The sequence below is a fragment of the Aphelocoma coerulescens genome, unplaced genomic scaffold, assembly GCF_041296385.1.
Source record: "Aphelocoma coerulescens isolate FSJ_1873_10779 unplaced genomic scaffold, UR_Acoe_1.0 HiC_scaffold_121, whole genome shotgun sequence".
In the NCBI taxonomy this organism is placed as follows: domain Eukaryota; kingdom Metazoa; phylum Chordata; class Aves; order Passeriformes; family Corvidae; genus Aphelocoma; species Aphelocoma coerulescens.
In genome coordinates, this window is record NW_027183479.1 from 60515 (window position 1) to 77885 (window position 17371).

At 47.7% G+C, this 17371-nt stretch overlaps 2 protein-coding genes across 4 annotated transcripts; one reads left to right on the forward strand and one right to left on the reverse strand.

Annotated features, from left to right (window-relative positions):
* Positions 1-306: 306 nt before the first annotated feature.
* LOC138100622 (ADP-ribose pyrophosphatase, mitochondrial-like) lies at positions 307-7002 on the reverse strand. 3 transcript variants are annotated; one of them, XM_068998498.1, is made up of 8 exons: positions 6895-7002; positions 5233-5469; positions 4086-4181; positions 3481-3567; positions 2490-2601; positions 2176-2322; positions 1843-1927; positions 307-923 (listed from the first exon to the last, which is right to left on the reverse strand). In XM_068998498.1, the coding sequence occupies exons 2-8, from the start codon at positions 5424-5426 to the stop codon at positions 748-750; spliced, it is 897 nt and encodes a 298-aa protein (XP_068854599.1). In that variant the 5' UTR covers positions 5427-5469; positions 6895-7002; the 3' UTR covers positions 307-747. The 3 variants fall into 3 exon arrangements, with proteins under 3 accessions (XP_068854599.1, XP_068854598.1, XP_068854597.1); XM_068998497.1 differs by lacking the exon at positions 6895-7002 and adding an exon at positions 6587-6694; XM_068998496.1 differs by lacking the exon at positions 6895-7002 and adding an exon at positions 6137-6517.
* Positions 7003-7142: 140 nt separating this feature from the next.
* LOC138100624 (estradiol 17-beta-dehydrogenase 11-like) lies at positions 7143-16680 on the forward strand. Its single transcript, XM_068998499.1, has 7 exons — positions 7143-7398; positions 9209-9316; positions 9925-10056; positions 10697-10803; positions 14509-14646; positions 14908-15024; positions 15974-16680. Exons 1-7 carry the CDS (start codon positions 7189-7191, stop codon positions 16059-16061), a joined length of 900 nt encoding a protein of 299 aa, XP_068854600.1. The 5' UTR covers positions 7143-7188; the 3' UTR covers positions 16062-16680.
* The last annotated feature ends 691 nt before the right edge of the window (positions 16681-17371 follow it).

Sequence of the window (17371 nt, forward strand, 5' to 3'; positions counted from 1 at the left end):
CTTACATTGCCTGAAGGGTAAGAAACCAGAACAATTTACAAGACTATACTTTAAGGCTGCTCTTTTCCAGTGACTCTGTTTATGCTGCAGTTTCCACAACTGCTGTACTGCTGTAAGCCATGGGAAGAGAGGAACCTCAAAATTCAGCTCTTCAAATCAGTCAAGAAGTTTCATCCTCCAACAGTTTTCTTTTCACACAGAGGCATTGTCATACATTTAGATGTGAATACCAGCCATGCTGTAAACTAAAAAGTAATTAAATGTGAAAACTAATCTCTCAAAATAGAAAATCACTGCAAAGATACGTTAAGTGAAATGACTCAGAAAAGAAATTTCGCTTTATTATGCAGCACTTAAATTAAGTCATTATTCAGGTTATCCTACAAGTCTCTCATTCCTTAGGGATTCATACCCCTGACAAGGAAACAGTGCAAAAACACAGAGCTAAGGTGAACAGCCTGTGAACTACCACCAGTCAGAATCCCAGTGCTGCCATGCAGATCTGCAGACATTATGAAACAGCTACAAATAATGAAGCCAAGAAAGCAAAGCAAGAGCTCCACATTCTTCTCATTTCACACTAGCTAAGAAAGAAAAAGAAGCAACCTGAAGTCTCTGAAAAACCCTCTGTTAATCACTGTGTTTTTCCCAGCTGAATTTCACAGAATTTTCACTGAGGATGACAATGACATCTGTTTCAAGGCTGGAAAATACATTCTCTCAGAGTCCGTCGGTTCCAAGTTTCCATCACTCGTGGCACTCAGATCCAGGATCCTCACTCCAGTGGGCTCCCCGTTTCTCAGTCACCAGCTTGATGAAGTAGCTGTGACTTGCATACAGCTCAAGCTTCTCACTGATGTCAACCCACTTCACCACTCCAGCATCATCACCTGCTTCCAGAGGCAAGTTATCCATCGTCTCACCTGTTCACAAAATGAGAGTTAGGACATGCTATTGCCTCTTTTCTTCCTGCTTTTTCCCCTCTCACATCCTGTCAGTTCTGCCCTTCCACAATGCTCCTTCACAGGCAGCAACCTTCTACTGCTTCTCAGAGAAAAAACAACTAAGTTTCTCCCTGATTCTGTGCCAGAAACCTTTTTCATACTTGCACTATTTTAAGGCAAACCTGCACTATTTTAAGGCAAATCTGAGTTAACTCCTTGTCACCACTCCTAGGGTATCACCAGCAGCATGAAAAGTTACTGGAAACCATCATGAGAACACGTACTCATTACCCCAAGTTTAGCCAATACATCTGCCTGGATTTTAGTTTGTTTGCTTAACATTTGACTGCTGCTTTTCTCACATATGATTCTACAGGACAAACTGAATTCTGAAACTTATATATGCTTATGAAAAAACAAAAATAATTAAAACTTTACTAAAGGCCCCAAAATAAAAAATACCACTTTTTGAGTTTTTACTCCGTTTTTAAAGAAGAATTTCAGGACTTCATAGACAACAACCAAGGAAATGCTTTTCCATTCTGTATTGGAAACAAGGGCCAAAGATACACTATCTCCACTACTTCTGGGGGCCGATAAATCTAGGACCAGCCACATGTGAAACTTTACAACTGGCATCTACTACCCAAAATTCAGTGGAAATGTCACTACACGAAATCTCTAGCTTGAACAACTCAGAATCACCTAAACAGATTTATCTTACAGGTGAAAAATGGGAAAGCAAGATAACAGATCAATTTAACAATCTAGCCCCATATTTTACACCTGACTTTCATGCTTCCCCAGTTTCATTGCCATTCTCAGTTCAAGAACAGTCCCAATTTCAAATCAACATATGGAGTAAAAGACAGCTAAGAGCACCCCTGGAGATATTTACCTGTTTCATCATGATAATTCACTGCTTCTGTCTCCATCCAGGCATTATCAGTGTTACGAGGGTCATCCACATATCCTCTGTATACCTGTAAGGCCCCAAACAAACCAGAAAAAGCTCAGTGTCACAACAAGCAAGGTGGAATCAGTCATACTTTTTTCTTTCCCTCTGACACATTTGCCCTTACAGAGTTTTCAACAGTCCCTTCCATTTCCTACACCCCAAGAACATGAACATCATGACTTATTTTCATTTCAGCTGCACTTCCTCAGGTTCCATACAGCTGTAAATTACGTGCACAGCTCAAGAGGCTACCACAAGAGACACAGAGCTCACCACAAAGTGTTCCTGGCTGAACAGCTTCTGGAGCTGCTTCTCCAATTTTGCTTTCTCTTCAGGCGATTTCTGCAGAGAGTTCAAGGCCTCCTCCTCAAATTCTCGCTTCAGGGTAGCAGAGATCTTCTCCCCTGGGTCGACCATCCCCTTAGAGGGGGGAAAACAAACAAACAAAAAGACTATCCCTCAGATTCTATACATTTTAACTCCTGGCTCATAGTATGTTACATCCTCCTGCATCATACATGGGCCATATCAGCCTCATGGCCTCACCAGCAGGGAAATGTCAACTGCCTCTGGAACTTTGCCCTTACCCCTGGAATGGCCCACTCCCCACAGTCTCTCCTCTTGATGGCTACGAACTGCAAGATGTTCTTGCCAGTACCTGGATGAGCAACTTTATTGCCACTTCCGTCCCTTTTCCACCTGCAGCAAATAACAAAAAAGAACATGTTTTGCTGCTTCTTGACACAAGGGCCTGAGAGAGGGACAGGAGGGCACTGCCACCTGTGAGGGGACAAACAAGGCTGAGAATGGACAGTCGGGGTGGACTGATGGATGCCATCCAGCAGAATTGCAACCAAGGGTAGAACACTGAGGGTTTTCCTCAGCCAAAAGGGCAGAAAATGCCCATGAGGCACATTTCTGCAGCCAGGCTGGTAGCAGCAGTTCCTCTGAAAGCTCCCTGTGCTGCACCTGTGCCAATCCATACTAAGCGGATGAGAATGTCTCTGCTGGAACAGAACGGTCGCACAGGCTGCAGCAGCGCCAGCACAAAGCCACAAGCAGCCACCATCGCCTTCAGTAAAGAATTAAGAACTACCAATAGGAAAAGCAAAAAGCTGTCTAAAAAAAAATAAAAACAATGCCAGCATTTACTTTCAAGGAAGAAACTTGGTAGCATCGGCATCCTTCTGGAAAGCGGAAGAAGTAAAATGCATCAGGATGATTTTCCACAATGGTTCTGCCTTCAGCATGGCACTTTCTAGCTTGCACTTCTGTTAACCACACAATCTTTTCTGAATGCTTTGTGTAAAATGGTTAGCACCCATACACACATCCTGCTGGGAAAAGCACATCAAAACAAAGCATGCAGTGACCAAAAGAGCATCCTAATCCCACCTTCTCTTATGACAGACTAAGTTAGTGTTTCTTACATAACAAAAGCAGAATGGGCTTACACATAGAGAACACACAGAGAAAATGGCCATGAAAAATAATAACCTGTCCAGAGAGGCAGAAAAGAAGCAAAAGGCATGGGTTTATTCTCTACTGCAGGGTACCTTGCAGTCACCTGTCCCTTACCTGGTTACAATAGGATCAGCAGCATGGTTTGGTCCCCAGCGCCCCAACAACCCTCTGCCGGTGAGGCCAGTCCTTCCTGCTGGATTCCTGAAATAAATGCCACACTACATGACTTACATAATCCTGAACTGGTTCCAACTAGAAATTAAGCCCAGCCACACCCAGCTCCTCTGATCTCTGAGGATCACCTGAAACACAAGGGAGTTTATTTTCTGCTAAATTTCCATACCCTTAACACAACAGTGCATTAACCATATTTACTTCCCCACATTCAAAATATTCTACAAAAAAAACCCCAAACAAACAAAAAACCCAACCAAAACAAATAAAAAAAAACTCAAAAAAACCCTCAAAAAAACCACAAATCAAGATTAAATAACAAAAAATGGAAGGACAGCAACACATATGTGGTGTCACCATGTGCTTTAAAGGGCAAGAGTCACAGCATGTTTTTCTCCTTCATCAATGTAGATTCATCAAACTAGGTTCCATTTTTCTCTCTTGGCTTATTCCCAGCAGGTACCACGTATCAGAACTGACAGACCTGTAACAGCACTGAAACCACATCACTGAAATGAATATGCAAACAAAAACCCCACACTCACCGGGGTCTCCCATTTTCGACCACATACAAGCCATTCAGACTCTTCCTTTCCACTTCCCCATCTCTCTCATTGAATTTGGGAGAAAAACCTTCATCACTGCGTGAAAAAAAAAATTTAACAGAGATAAATTATAAAACATATTATAAATTATAAAGCTTGCATGCCACCCATCAGACCAGCAACACCCCTTTGACCAATGAGCAGTTTCTACCAGAACTGGAATTGCAGGCCCTCCCTTTTCTAAAGGAGGCTATAAAGTCTCAACCTTTACTGATGACAGTCCCTCTGTATTTAGTTCTGCAGGCAAAAGTGCAGAACTAAAGTATTTAATATTGCATCTCTCTCAAGTTTCATTTAGACAGTGTTTAGAAACACTTTAGAAAGTGTTTCAAAGGTATTCTTGTTAAGGTTAGAGCTGGAGAATCACAGAATCATTTTGGTTGGAAAAGACCCTTAAAATCACTGAATTCCATGAAGCACTGCCAAGCCCACCAGACATCTTTTAAATACCTCCAGGGATGGTGACTCCACCACTTCCCTGGGCAGCCCATACCAGCGCCTAACAAACTGTTTGCTGAAGAAATTTTTCCTAATAGCCCATTTAAACCTCACCTGGCACAATGTGAGGCTGTTTCCTATTGTCCTACCCCTTGTTACTTAAGACAGAAGAACTGACACCCCCATTGTTACATACTCACAAAAAAATTACTGTAATTAATTCAGCCTGTCACATTTCCTGAGTCAGAGTGCTCACTTCAAGAACTATGATTACACTTTCTTTTTTTCATTCACTTTCTTTTTTGCATTCCAACCACGAACAAACAAACAAATGTATCACTAAAATGTTCTTCCAAACTCTTAAGGAGAATTAGGAGATTTTTATTCAGCTCACAACACAGAGAAACACACAGCATCAACAGCTGCCCATTATTCCAATCTCAACCATCAGCTCAGTAAAATCATGTGTCAAAGACCTTCACAACAAACCCAAACCATTCCGTTCTCTAACCATCACTTTTCTTAATCTTGACTTTCACACATCACTGCAGAATCACACATCACTTAAGATGATCTTGCTAACTCAATTCATGATGACTATTTCCTGCTTCCATGTTCACAGGGGAAAAAAGTCACCATTTCCACTCACTTAATTTGGGGATCTGCCCAACTGGGTCCAGCCAAAACAGACTTTGCAGTGTACTCCACAGGATTATAATCTTTCCACTCAGTCAGCCAGCCCACTTTATCTTCAGGAACGTGGCTACGCTCAATGTGTGATCCTGGATATGGGGAAGTGAGAGCTTTGCTGTGGTGGAACTTCACATTGTAACTGTTGAACATGTTTACAGGATGAAGACAGGACCAACAGTTTGCAGATAAGTTACTAAAAGAAAAAAAAAAAAACAAAATCAAAAACCACATCTCATTCACTAGGCTTTAACCTAGTCAATCCGGCTATTTAATGCCGGATCTGTAAAGCACATTACAGCAAGCGGAATAGACTCGGCTCTTTCACAGAATCACAGAATCAATCAGGTTGGAAAAGATCTTTGAGATCATCGCGTCCAACCTATGACCAAATACCACCGTGTCACCTCAACCATGGCACTGAGCGCCACGTCCAGTCTTTCCTTAAACATCTCCCGGGATGGTGGCTCCACCACCTCCCTGGGCAGCCCACTCTAACGTCTAATCCCCCTCATATGAAGAAATTCCTCCTAATATCGAACTCGCGAAACACCTGAAATTCACAAAAAAAAAAACCCTTTAACAGAGACGTGGAAAAGGGCAACACCGATTTTTTACTTTTCAGTAATGACATCACTTTAAGGGACAGCCCGGCTTGCCCTTCTGCCCCGCCCCAAAGGGACACCCTGAGACACCGCACACCCCGGCCAAGCTCCCCCTCGGCGGGCAGGGGGTGCACGGCAGCGCCGGGATCTCGGCCGGGCGATGAGGCGGCTGCTCCCGGCGGAACAGGCCGCCGACCGCCGGCAGCGACAGCGGGGCGGGACCCGGGCTCCGCGCAGCTCCGCCACCGCCCGCGGTACCTGTGGGCCGGGCGGCGCTGGGCAGCGCCCCGGGCGCTCAGCAGGACGGAGAAGGAGAGCACGGCCACCGCCCGAGGCAGGGCTCCGGCCGGCAGCGGCATCGGCCCCGCCGCGACCGCACCGCAGCGGGGGCAACCCCGCCTCAGCCCCGGGGTCGGGCCGGGGCGCTGGGCCGGGGCCGGGGCCGGGAGCGGGAGTGAGGCGCTGGGCCGGCGATGCGAGGCAGCCCGCTCTAGGACCCCGCTCCTTATCACCGCTCCGGGATCCCGCTCCTTGCCGAGCCGCGGGCAGCGCCGCCCGCCCCGCGCCGTACAACCTGGCCTCGAATTGGCGGCAGCGGCGCCAATGGCAGCGCCCGTGCCGGGTCTGCCTGGGGCGGAGCGCCGTCCCCACGGCAGCGCCGCAGTGCCGGGACGTGCACTGGCTCTTAGGAAGGGCTTAGTAACACACCCGTGTTTTGGCCATTGCTGGGCAGCGCTCCCACAGCATCAGCGCTGTGTCCCCAGCATTCCTAGCCCCATCACTGAGAAAAACCCTGGGAGCGGACACAACTAGGCCAGCTGACCCAAAGCGACCAAAGGGCTACTCCATGCCACATGACGTCAGCTCAGCTATAAAACATAAGGAAATGAAGAGGAGGAAGGGGAGGGCATTCGTTATTTACAGTGTTTGCCTTCCGGAGCGACCGATGTGCGTGCGGAAACCCTGCTTCCCGCGGGGAAGTAGAGAATAAACTTTCCTTTTTTCTAATCTTTTACCTTAATCAACTACCTTATCCCAACGTAGGAATCGCCATTCCCCATGTAATTTTCCCTCCCCTGTAGAGCCGGGAAGGGGGAGCCACAGAGCGACCCGGTGCGCACCCAGTCCCCAGTGGCGGCCAAACTTCCGCACGCCCCCGGCGTGGCCCCGCCCACGGGCACGCCCCCTCGCTTAGACGCGCTCTGATTGGGCGCTGGACCCCAGGAGGCGTGGCCTCAGCAGGCTGTGGGGCGGGTGGCAGTGGCGGGGTCCCGGCGCCGTTCGGTCCTCAAAGGAGCTCCGGGAAAACAATGCATCTGTTTCTGGAGCTTCTCCTGTTCCTGGCCACGCTCCTCTACTCCTACCTGGAGGCTTTTGTGAAGCTGTTCGTGCCTGTGAGGAGAAAGTCTCTCAGCGGGGAGCTGGTGCTTATCACGGGCGCTGGCCATGGCGTCGGGAGAGCGACCGCCTTGGAGTTCGCCAAGCGCCAGAGCAGGCTGGTTCTGTGGGACATCAATAAGGTAATGGCACACTCGTGTCCTCACTCCGTAACCACCGAGTCCACGGGGAATTTAAGGGCGTAAGAAGGGCGGCACCGCATTGCACCCCCATCGCCTCCTTCCAGCCCGCTCCCATCGGTCTCTGGCTGGGATGCTGAGTGCCAGCAGAGCGTTTGGCCCCACTTGCAGCAGAGGATGTGGGGCTCTGGTCCCACAGTCACTCGGTGCTACTCGGGAGGGAGCAGGCAGCACCCGGCAGAGCACCTGCGAGAGGGAAAGAAGCGCTCAGGAAGCTGCTGGTGGACCCGCTGCCTGGGCTGGCAGGGAAAGCCCGCTGAGACCAGAAGGCTGTTTCCACAGAGGAGCAGGTTTGCCTTCACTTGTTCTCTTTGTAGCCTCAGGTGTTTTTTGTGCATTGCTGGGGGATGTGTTTTCTCTGCGCTCCTATCAGCAGCATCACTGTGCTGGGCTGTGTGAGCCCGGCTGCCCTCCAGGCAGATACACGCGTAGATGGCTCCTCACTAAATGTTTACACTGGCCCAATCTCTCTATTTCAGATGATTTGACTGGAATGCAAAAAAGCCGTGGCAATTGGAGGATGGGCAGATACAAACATCCAGCATGGTACTCAGAAGGGATCCAGGCCAAATGCTGGGTGTACGTGCAACAGGGAGGGTGAGAGGCTGCGCTTCCTGTTTCTGACACAGTGGGTCAGCAAAGGAGTTCACCATGAAGCTGCAAAACAGAACCCAGCCCACCAGAAACAAAAATACCCCAAACCCGAGACAGGTTGAGTGAGAGGATGGATATACAGGGAAGATAGTGTTGAACATTTTCAGTGTCTGTTCGTGGTACCCATTATGGCTAAGCAGACACTGGAGGGGTGGGAGGAGGCATGGCACTGCTCTTCCAAAGTGTACAGGGCTGCAGCAAAGCAGAGAATTGTTCATGTTCGCTAGATGGAATGAGGGGATTAAGGTATAAATTTAGTAGCGAGCGACACCTGGCTTTAGTGCTGGGAAATAGATTGTAAGCGTGGGTGTCAGCAGGAACTGAAATACAGTGTCAAGGCAGGCTGTGGGTTCCAGAGGATTTATGAGTATGATCCTCCAACCCAACTACCTTGACAAGGCCTCCTTCTTGGGGCCTCTCAGCATTAAACAGCAGCTGGTGTTGAGGGCAGCTGCCCAGTCACTCACCACAGGGACTGCTGAGCTCTCCCAGGCTATTTGTGACCTGGGGCTTTTCACTACACAGGCCACTGGCATGGCCTTCTGGCACCTGGGAACAGGGATACAACAAAGCCATTTCTCCTCTGGCTTAGTGAGTTGATGTAATGACTTTGGGGAGCTTGAGACCTGTGTGTGTCAAAGGTCATTCTGAAAGAAAAATCTTTCTACATTGTGCACTGTGGAGGGCACCTCTCTTCTCACACCCAGCATGTGAATACAGAAGTGCATAGAGCCACTCTCCACACCTCAGGGTGTCAGCCAGGCCTGTGTTGTATGAGCTCTGTTTACACTCACAGTGCTGCCTGCTGTGCTGCGATAGGCACCGTGTGCCCCCTGTCTGCTGCTACGTGTGCCTTACCAAGCCAAACTCACTCGTGTTGCCACCCTGCCTTTCTGGCTGTCACTACACACAGATCCTAAATTTAAGGCTGGAATGGCTGTCATCTCAGCAACCCCACCTACAGCTCTTTCCCTGGGTAGCCATGAACTGTTCTGGGGCTGGGCAGTGGTTGCTCAGTCCAGGGCCATGTTCAGCCCCTGCCGCTCAGCCGTGGCAAGGGGACAGCTGTGCACGGTGTCTTTCTCTTTGCCTCTTCCAGCATGGCGTTGAGGAGACAGCAGCAGAATGCCAGAAGCTGGGAGCCACTGTCCAAACCTTTGTGGTGGACTGCAGCAAACGGGAGGAGATCTACAGTGCTGCAGACAAGGTGGGGCAGCAGGGGCACGGTCAAAGGCTTTCCCAAACACGCTGGATTTCCAGAAAAGTCCGGGAAACTAGGCTAGAGGTGTTGTACACAAATCCTGCAAGGCCTTGGAAGCTCCCCACTCCTCGCTGCTCTCTGTACACGGAGTGCTGTAGCATTTCCAAGATCACAGCCAGTCTCATCCTATTTGGGAGGCTCCAGTGTATCACAGCCTGGTGCCAAGTCTGCTCTCTAGGGTTCGAGCCTCTGAAGGAACACAGACAGCACCGAGGACAAATGAAACATTTTATTGTAATGGCTGTGGTCCAGCTGCCTCAGAACAGTCTGTACCTCCATGGTCCCAGCTGTGACTACACAGTCCATACTATGCACAGTGCATAGAACACAGTAAATACTGGCAGTAATTAAAGGAGAAGAATCAGATCCAAACCAGATTTCCTGGCTCTCCTATGCAGTTCCTGCCACATCTGGAAATGTGGGATGATCTTCATCTCCCTTAAAGATGCGATGATAAGAATGAAATTAATTATGGCTCATCTTCCCCACCCTCGCATATTTTTTTCCCCCCTGAGTGACAGACACAATTTGGGGCTTTTTTTTCTCTCCAAAAGGTGAAAAAGGAAATTGGGGACGTGACCATCCTGGTGAACAACGCTGGTGTGATTACAGCTGCCGACTTTCTCTCGACTCAGGACCACCAGATAGAAAGGATGTTTGAAGTCAACATTCTTGGTCACATGTGGGTAAGGGCCACCACCATCTCCATAGCTACAGATTTTTGGGAATGTCACTGGGGAGGCAATTTAGACCAACCATTATTAGCAGTGAATTACCAAGTGAACTGTATAGTACAGGGTCACACAAGCAGAATGTCTGCTGGGGAACTGGAGTAGCCTCTTGCTGAGCTGAGCTGGCTGGTGACAGCCTCACCTGCAGCACACACGGGCCTCTGTCAGAGGTGTCGGGGCTGACAGGGTGGGAGGGTTTCAGCTGTTCAGCCGTACTTGTTTGGGGCAGAAGAAAAGAGAAGCCATAAGTTGCCAAGTGGTTTATTGTACGTGCTGGTGGTGAGACCCTGCCAGCATTTCTGCTGACACCTGAAACCTAAAAGCAGCAAAGGAAAGATGTGAAAGCCAGCTGCTCTTTATAGCCAACTCCTGAAACCTTTGGAGAGCAGGTTGCCAACTGCACCAGTGGTCAGAGAGCAGGTATCCCTGTGGCTCTGGGAATCTGAGGTGCTGTGCAGCTCGTAGCTTTAGGGATAGCTTTGGCCACCTAGTGAATGACATTGAGGGTCAGTGCTGAGTCTGCCTAAGAAAACAATGTTCCTTTCCTCCTTCCTGCCCCCTGCATTTCTGCCTCTTGGTTTAAATGACTTCCAAGACCACGAGAGCTTTTCTGCCAGTCATGATGAACAACAACTACGGGCACATTGTCACAGTGGCTTCAGCTGCAGGTCATTTTGTGGCTCCTTTCATGGTGGCATATTGGTAAGTGATTTTGAAATCAACTTGCTTCATTTTTTAAAAATTTTAATTGCATCTTCTCCATAAGAAAGTACCAAGTTTTTACCTCTGACTGAATCGGGAGCAATGTTTGTACAAAAGAATAGTCATGTGACACATCTACTAATGAAAGATTCTCCTTGTTTTCTCTCCGCCACCAATGCAGACTGTTGCTTAGCAAAGAAGGTATCCTCTTCCCTTCTCCTTCTTAGAATGTAGTTATTCTGTAATTTTTGTAGTGTTGTCAAGTAAACCCTTACTGAGCAGCTTTTGATCTTTTCACCATTGTGGCATTGACTGTAGAGTATAAAAATAGAATCATAGAATCATCAGTGTTGGAAGAGACCTTTAGGATCATCTGGTCCAACCATCCACCCAGCTCTGCCACTGTAACCCCTAAACCACATCATCCAGTGCCAGATCCAAATGCCTCCTTAACACCTGCAGGATGGTGACTCCCCCACCTCCCTGAGGAACCTATTCCAGTGCCTGACCACCCTAGCAGTGAAAAGATTTTTTCTAATACCTCATCTGAATGTCCCCTGTCTCAGCTTAAGGCCATTTCCTCTATTCCTCTTACTGCAGGCATGGCAGAAAAGACCGACCCCACCTCCTTCCAACCTCCATTCAGGGAGTTGTAGAGAGCCACGAGGTCTCCCCTGAGCCTACTCTTCTCCAGACTAAACAAACCCAGCTCCCTCAGCCATTCCTCATAAGACATGTTTCCTAGACCCTTCATGAGCCTTGTTTCCCTTCTCTGGACATGCTGTAGCTCCTCACTGTCCTTTTTAAAGTGAGGGGCCTGGAACTGGACACAGCACTCGAGGCGTGGCCTCACCAGTGCTGCGTACAGGGGAACAACCCCTGCCCTGGTCCTGCTGGCTGATACAGGCCAGGATACCATTGGCCTTCTTGGCCACATGGGCACACTCTGGCTCCTGCTCAGCTGCTGTCAGCCAGCACCCCCAGGTGTCCCTTTCTGTCCCAGGCCACTCCTCACCCAGCCTGTATCGTTGTGTGGCTCAGGTGCAGAACCCCACACTTCACCTTATGGAGCCTCCTGCAGTTGTGTCCTCAGCCCAGATCGAGTCTGTCCAGGTCTCCAGCAGAGCCTTCCATCCCTAGAGCACATCAACACTTCCACCCAACTCAGTGTCTTCTGCAGAGTTACTGAGGGTGCACTCGATCCCCATGTCCAGATCATCCATAAGATGTTAAACAGGACTGGCCCAGAGCTGAGCCCTGGGGAACACCATTAGCGACCAGCTGCCAACTGGGTTTATCTCCATTCACCACAGCTCTCTGGGCCCAGCCATCCAGCCCGATTTTTACCCACTGAAGGGTTCCCCACCCAAGCTGCAAGCCACCAGTTTTTCGATGAGGATGCTGTGGCAGATGGTGTCAAACACTTAACTGAAGTCTAGATAGACCCTAGATAGACACATCCACAGCCTTCCCCTCATCTACTAAGTGGGCCACTTTGTCATACAGGGAGATCAGGTTGGTCAAGCAGGGCCTTCTTTTCATAAATCCATGTTGGCTGGGCTTGATCCCCTGGTTGTCCTGCATGTGCCCTGTACTGGCACTCAGGATCATGTCTTCCATAACCTTGCCCAGAACCAAGGTTAGGCTGACAGGCCTGTAATTCCCCAGATAATCCTTCTGACCCTTCTTGTAGGTGGGTGTTATATTTGCCAATTTCCAGCCAGATGAAACTTGTCCAGTTAACCAGGACTGCTGGTAGGTGATTGAAAGTGGTTTGGCAAGTTCTTTCAACAGTTCCCTCATTACTCTGGCATGGATCCCATCAGGAGTCATAGACTTGTGAGTGTCTAATTGGCACAGCAGGTCACTAGCCATCTCCTCCTGGATTGGGAGCCCTTCTCTCAGCTCTCTGTCCCTAATTTCCAGCTCTGGAGCTGAGGATCCTGCGGGACAACTGGACAATATTAAAGACAAAGAAGGTATTAAGTTCCTCTGCCTTTTCCTTATCCCCTGTCACTACACTACCTTCTGCATTCAACAAATAATGGAGACACTCCTTGACCCTCCTTTTGCTGTATTTGTAGAAACCTTTTTTGCTGTCTTTAAGGCCATGTTCTAGTTGCACTTTGGTCCTTCTAATCTTCTCCCTACATAACCTCACAACATCTTTATAATCCTCCCAAGTTATCTGACCCTCCATCTGGAGAGGATACATTGGTTTTCTTCCCCGAAGTTCCAGCCTAAGTTCTCTGTTTAACCAGGCTGGTCTTTTTCCCTGACAACTTGTCTTTCTACCACATGGGGACAGCCTGCTGCTGAATATTTCACAATTCCTTTTTAAAGCCTATCCAGCCTTCCTGGACCCCTTTGCCCTTCAGGGCTGACTCTATCAATCAGTGTCCTAAACAGGCCAAGGTTTGCCTACCAGAAGTCCAAGGTAGAATTTCTGGTGCCCCTCTTTACTTCACCCACTATTGAAAACTGACATTTCGTGGTCCGTCTGCCCAAGACTGCCACCAACCACCACATCACCCACCAGTCCTCTGTTCACAAACAGCAGGTCTACCAGGGCACCTCCTCCAGTAGGCTCTTACCAGTTGTGTTAGGAGGTTGTCTTCCAAACACTCCAGGAACCTCCTAGGCTGCTTCCTCTCTTCTGTGTTGTATTTCCAGCAGACATCTGGCAAGCTGAAGGGCTGGCAACCATGAGACCTCTGCCAGCTGCTTGTAGAACACCTCCTCTGCCTGTTTGTCCTGGCTGGGTGTTCTATAACAGCCTCTCACTAAGAGAACCATCTTGCTGACCTTCTGCCATCATGACATCAAATTACTTTTCTACTTGAAATGTGTCAGGAAAATCATGGTGCAGGCACCGAAAACCTGTTAGACTGTGTGTTGTCATTCTGCATCACATCTAGCCTTCTGTAAAGGCAGCTCCAGCTGCAGCAGTCTTCCCCCAGGAACACTCCTTAGAGCAATCTTCTCCTGGGAATACTCCTTCTTAGGCCAGCCTTTTCCTGGGAACACTCCTTCTTAGAGAGTCACTCACTGTCAGCAGTGTGAGAACTCTCCAGCCAGGATTTTACTGGGATTACACCGCTAAATCCATAGCAGTCAATAAACTGATTCTGTGGTTCTCCTTTCTTTGGAGTTCATTTAAACTCCAGGCCCACACCTATTTCCAGGGCAGGTCATGCCTCAGTTTTGCTTGCATAATGCTCCTCTATTTCAAAAGTCACACAAAACTGTTACAAGATGCTCCTTTGTGGTACAATAAACAGTCAAGGGTTACTCTCCCTTTCTAGCCTGCCCATCTTTCTTAATTTTCAAGATTCAAGCTGCATTCCTTCTAGGAATCTTCTCTCATGGGAAAGAACAGGATGTCCATCAATTGATGCACTTCAGTTGAAATTTTCTAAGAATTCCTGATGTTTGTCAGTTTGCAATTAAAGTGCCTTTTTTTGAGACATCTGCTATGCATTACAAAATTACTCCCCAAAGCGATAATATCTAATCCACCACTACACTCTGGCACAGGGAAAGTTAGAATAGTCCCTGCTCTGTCTCTCAGCTGGATTATATTATTTGGAGGTTTTTGCCTCCTAGCCCGTACTGTAAGTGCATGATGGTTTAGGCCATTTGCAGTTGTAGAAAAGTGGAAATAGGATTTCTGCCTTCTCATTTGTACTTTTTCCCCTCCTGCAGCTCAAGCAAGTTTGCTGCAGTTGGATTTCATAAAGCTCTGACAGAGGAGCTGTCTGCCCTGGGAAAGGATGGAATAAAAACAACGTGCCTTTGTCCAGTTTTTATAAACACTGGATTTGTCAAAAACCCCACTGTAAGGTAACTGTCAATGCTCTGCATTCCTGTGCTTCCTTCTTTGCATCAAGGCACTGCATATTATCCCCAGCTTGAGGCCTCTGTTCCAACTGGCTGTATAACAACAGTGTGTATCATTGACTAAAGAAGATCTGCAGTGTCCTTTAACTCATGTAATGGTTGCATTTGAATTACCTGAGGTTGTGCATTTGTGAAGCCCCCTACATCTGTTGGTACCACCCCTTTTTACTACTGCAGGTCTTATATGTTTGCTTTCCTGTGTAGGCTTGGAAAGATTTTGGAGATTGAAGAAGTTGTAGAGGCTCTGATGGAAGGAATAGTGACCAACCAGAAAATGGTTTTTGTTCCACCACAGCTAAACATTGCTTTGCTTTCTGAAATGTAAGTACAAAGGAAAATTAAGCAATGGGTGTGGAAACAACAACTAACTACCTGAGTATACAAGGTTCAAACTTATAACTTCTGAGTCAGCATAGTTGCAGAAAGAGCTGAGGACCTGCTGCTTATTAGTGTTTATTTCTTCATGTTAGCACTGAGGCCATGGAGGCTGAGAACATTCCTTCAAAAGGGCTTTACTGCTCTCTGCTATGTAAAGCAAGATTTATCCTCTCACACAGCTTATTACATTATCCAGTGTAGCTGCTCTGCTGAGGAGGTGTTTTTACCAGAGCTCCAGTTCCAAATCTGGAGTTCACATCTGAACAACTAAGTTAACTTCTCAGTTAAATCCTACAGTATCTCATGAAACATTTGGTAGTTTCTTGTTTGCAAAACCCAACACCAGACACTTGGAAAAAGATTTTAAATCTCTTTGCAACTCCAAGAGCTGCTTGTTGAGAGTGCAAGTCTGCAGAAGCACAGGCAAGTCAAAACCGATGCTGTCAAAACACTTAGAATAACTTTGCTTTTTTTGTCATAATTTAGGACAGAGGGATAAAGAGACAAAACTCTTAAGAGAAGGAATCTTAGGAGTGGAAACTGCATCTCACTTTTAATGTCTCATCCTTCCACAGACCTGCTGCTTTTCAGAGCGTGAAATGTAATACACACCTACATCTGTACAATATTGAACCTTCCTGGATCCTGCAGCAGTATTGCAGCTCACATACTCCCTGTAGATACCGGGGATTGGAACTGTCCTAAAAGGCTGGGACTGGACTTTAATTAATCAGAGATTGAAGACAGCTATGGAAATAATGCCCACTTGAATACTTAGTCCATGTGTGTGCATGCATTCTGCTACCAGACCAGCTCTTCCCTCACCTGCAGTGACACTTTTCTCTATATTTTTTCTATCCCGCTTTTAACTTCATGTTATTATCTCTTTCAGGGTGTTTCCAGAACGTGCTCTGAATGTTCTGAAGAAGCTGGCCATTCCAAAGTTTGATGCAGTCATTGGGCAGAGAAGCACCCAGTGAAAATCAAGAACTGATTCTCATTTCCCAGAGGCACCAGAGAAGACAAAACATGTGCTGGCTTGATTCAGAGCAGAGCTAAGGCAGGTGCTTCCAGGCCACCATTCCCAGGCACACCTAAGGGCTTATCCCACACCTGCAGCTGGGACACACCTGCATAGCAGGGAGTGTTAGCAAAGCAGAGATGCAGCTCTAGAAGGGCTGCTTTGAATGTACATCCCATCACCTCTATCTCATTGTGCTGAGACAGGCAGGAATTCCCACAAAACCTATGGGACTTTGTTTGGGAAAACACAGCTGCCTAGTTAAGTGCAAAGGGATTGCCTGAGAATATGTTAATCTGGACTCAACCCTGAACAAAAGCATCTTGCAAGAAGCAATTTATAGAGGAAGTGGGTGGCCTGTTTCACCTCATTTATTAATTTTAAGTTTTAAAAAATGTGCTCAAATGAACACTTACAGTTTTGTGTGCATTTGTAATGAGCATTACTGAATTAATTATTTGTATTATTGAAATAATACAGCCTTGTTTGTAATGTAATGCCTAATTACAATGTTTATCAATTATGCATTAGCAGCATCAACACTCCTTATTACAAATAAATACATTTTTTAACCCAAAGGTGACTCTCAGCAATGAAAGTGGTAACCAGTTCCAGGCAAGGACGGTGAAGCAGGTGCCATAATGCTGAAAGGATCAGCCAGAGTCTGCCAAAACACCAGCCCAGGCTGCAGGGATGAGGCAATCCCTGGGCACGGGCGAAGCCGCGTCAGGATCAGTGAGGTACAGGGCCAGGCCGTGCAGCCCATGCAAGGGCCAGGGCTTAAAGGCGGTGCCAGGGCAGGGGGTGCAGGGGAAGGCTCCAGACGAGCCTTCACACAGCTCCTTGTCACAAGCCTGGGGCCTGCTCAGATGGTGAAACCCCTAAAGGTCTTTGGCCTGTGGTCCAAGAGAGCAGCAGCTGATGACACACGGGTCAAAGACCCCTCCAGAGCACAGAGGATCTGTGCACCCACTTATGCAACTCCCACCCGCTGCAGGCACTGCTGGCCCGCAGCCATCCCAGGCACAGATGCCACCTTTGGCACAGTTGGAATCCGTCCTGTTCACCTGAGTCTTTCAAGCTGTTCTGTAAACAGGTTCTTCAGAAAAGGGAGAGCCCTCACCACCCAGCTCCTCCTGCTTTTAGCTGGCAACAGGTAGAAGCACTGTTGACAGCTTAAATAATACACAACTCTTTTCCATTTTGCCCATGGAACATTCATGTAACAAGACACTCAGGGTGTGTCAAAGCACAGCTTCCCAACTTCAG